A 1,925-nucleotide genomic window follows, 5' to 3' on the forward strand; every position below is an offset into this window, starting at 1 on the left:
TTGAATTTTCCACAACTACTCACTGCAGGAACTTTTCTCTCAACTGTTTCGTGTTACTTTCTTTTTTTTTTTTTTGGCCAGTCCTGGGGCTTGAACTCAGGGACTGGGCACTGTCCCTGAGCTGCTTTTGCTCAAGGCTAGTGTTCTACCACTTGAGCCATAGTGCCACTTCTGGCTTTTCTGTGTATGTAGTACTGAGGAATAGAACGCATAGCCTCGTGCATGCTAGGCAAGCACTCTACCACCAAGCCATATTCCCAGCCCCTCATTTGTGTTACTCTCTTCAGCACTTGATCTCCATACTGGAGTTTATTGATGGGCGATAAAGTACTAACACAATCAGTTTCAGACCCAGAAATACTTAGGTCCCATCATTACATTTCACATGTGACCATACACATGGTCATTCCACATCGACGATATATACAAGAGGGCATACCCTCTTCCTAAGTGCTTTCTTCTATGGCATTGTGATGTAAATTAGCTGCTTCTCCCTTCTGTACAAAGATCTTGGGCAGTAAAATACAAAGCATCTCAAGAGATTCCTTTGCACAAATGAAGGCATTACAACCCCCACAGGTATGCTGAGGGCTGTTTTCTAGGACTATCAAGGAATAGGATATATCTCAGGATATGAGCAGAATAACAACAGCAACAAAAATTGTACTGGCCTTCTGTTGGCCTCCTACTCTGAGTGTCTACCAATCCCCAGTACCTTCCACAGAGCCTCCTTCACATCCTTGTTCCTCAAGGTATAAATCAGAGGATTGAGCATAGGAGTGATTATAGTATAAAAAAGAGCAACAAACTTCCCCTCATTCTCAGAATACCTGTGGATAGGCTGGAGATATGTGTAGATGGCTGAGCCAAAAAAGAGAGAAACTACCAGGAGGTGGGAACCACAAGTTCCAAAAGCCTTTCTACGCCCAGCCATTGATTTCACCTTCAGCACAGCCCTGGCAATGTTTGCGTAGGAACCTAGAATTAGAGCTGCAGGAAACACCAAGATTAAGGCTCGAGCTACAAACATCTTGGCTTCTATTTCTCCTGTGTCCTCACAAGCCATTTTCAAGAGTACAGGCATTTCACAGAAGAAGTGATTTAGTTGATGCCCACAGAGAGGCCTGGCCATGAGGCCTGTCTGAATCAGAGAGTTTACAAGCCCTCCTACCCAGGAAGCAATAGCCAATACCTGGCAGAAAAGGGGGCTCATAATGGTCGTGTAATGGAGTGGACGACACACAGCAGCATAGCGGTCAAAGGCCATCACCACCAGGAGCACACACTCAGTTCCACCCAAGGTGAGGACAATGAAGAGCTGGGCCACACACCCTTCATAGCTGATGGTCCTGTCGAGTCCAGAGAGATTAACCAGGAGCTGGGGCACGGTGCTGGTGGTGTAGCAGAGGTCCAGGAAGGAGAGGTGGGAGAGGAAGAAGTACATGGGTGTGTGCAGTTGAGGGTCCAGTCGAGAAAGGATGATGATGCTGGTGTTGCCAAAGAGAGTTAAGGAGTAGAAAATTGAAATGAAGATAAACAAGAGCAGTTCCAATTGAGGCCAGTCTGAGAAACCCACCAGAATGAAGCCATCATCCAAAGTAGTGTTACGTCTTCCCATCGCCTTTTACCTGCACCAATAACACGAGGCAATTCAGTGCTTCATATGAGAGCTAAAATCATATTTTATATTGTTTCCTAAATACTCCATGATGATGAGCTCTAGTTCATCTTTTGTCGTTCAATTCTGTTGCATCTCTTTAATTTTGTTCTTCTCTAGAATACTGATCACTTATTGAGTGATAATGGTCTTCCCTTGATATTTATCATTTCAAATGTTCTGTGTGATTTTTATATCTTGCAACTGCACTGAATTTATCATTTATTAATTTATAAACAATTATAATTTATAAATTTATAGTTTTTCA

At 43.4% G+C, this 1,925-nt stretch overlaps 1 protein-coding gene across 1 annotated transcript; it reads right to left on the bottom strand.

The window, feature by feature from the left end:
- Positions 1-685: 685 nt before the first annotated feature.
- Positions 686-1,618, bottom strand: LOC125341964 (olfactory receptor 10-like). The gene has a single exon (XM_048334099.1). The coding sequence runs from the start codon at positions 1,616-1,618 to the stop codon at positions 686-688; it is 933 nt and encodes a 310-aa protein (XP_048190056.1).
- Between the last annotated feature and the right edge of the window lie 307 nt (positions 1,619-1,925).

Source organism: Perognathus longimembris, chromosome 25, assembly GCF_023159225.1.
Source record: "Perognathus longimembris pacificus isolate PPM17 chromosome 25, ASM2315922v1, whole genome shotgun sequence".
NCBI classification, from domain to species: domain Eukaryota; kingdom Metazoa; phylum Chordata; class Mammalia; order Rodentia; family Heteromyidae; genus Perognathus; species Perognathus longimembris.

Excerpts from the sequence above, each read along its gene's own strand:
- LOC125341964 (XM_048334099.1), bottom strand. The coding sequence starts at position 1,618 with ATGGGAAGACGTAACACTACTTTGGATGATGGCTTCATTCTGGTGGGT.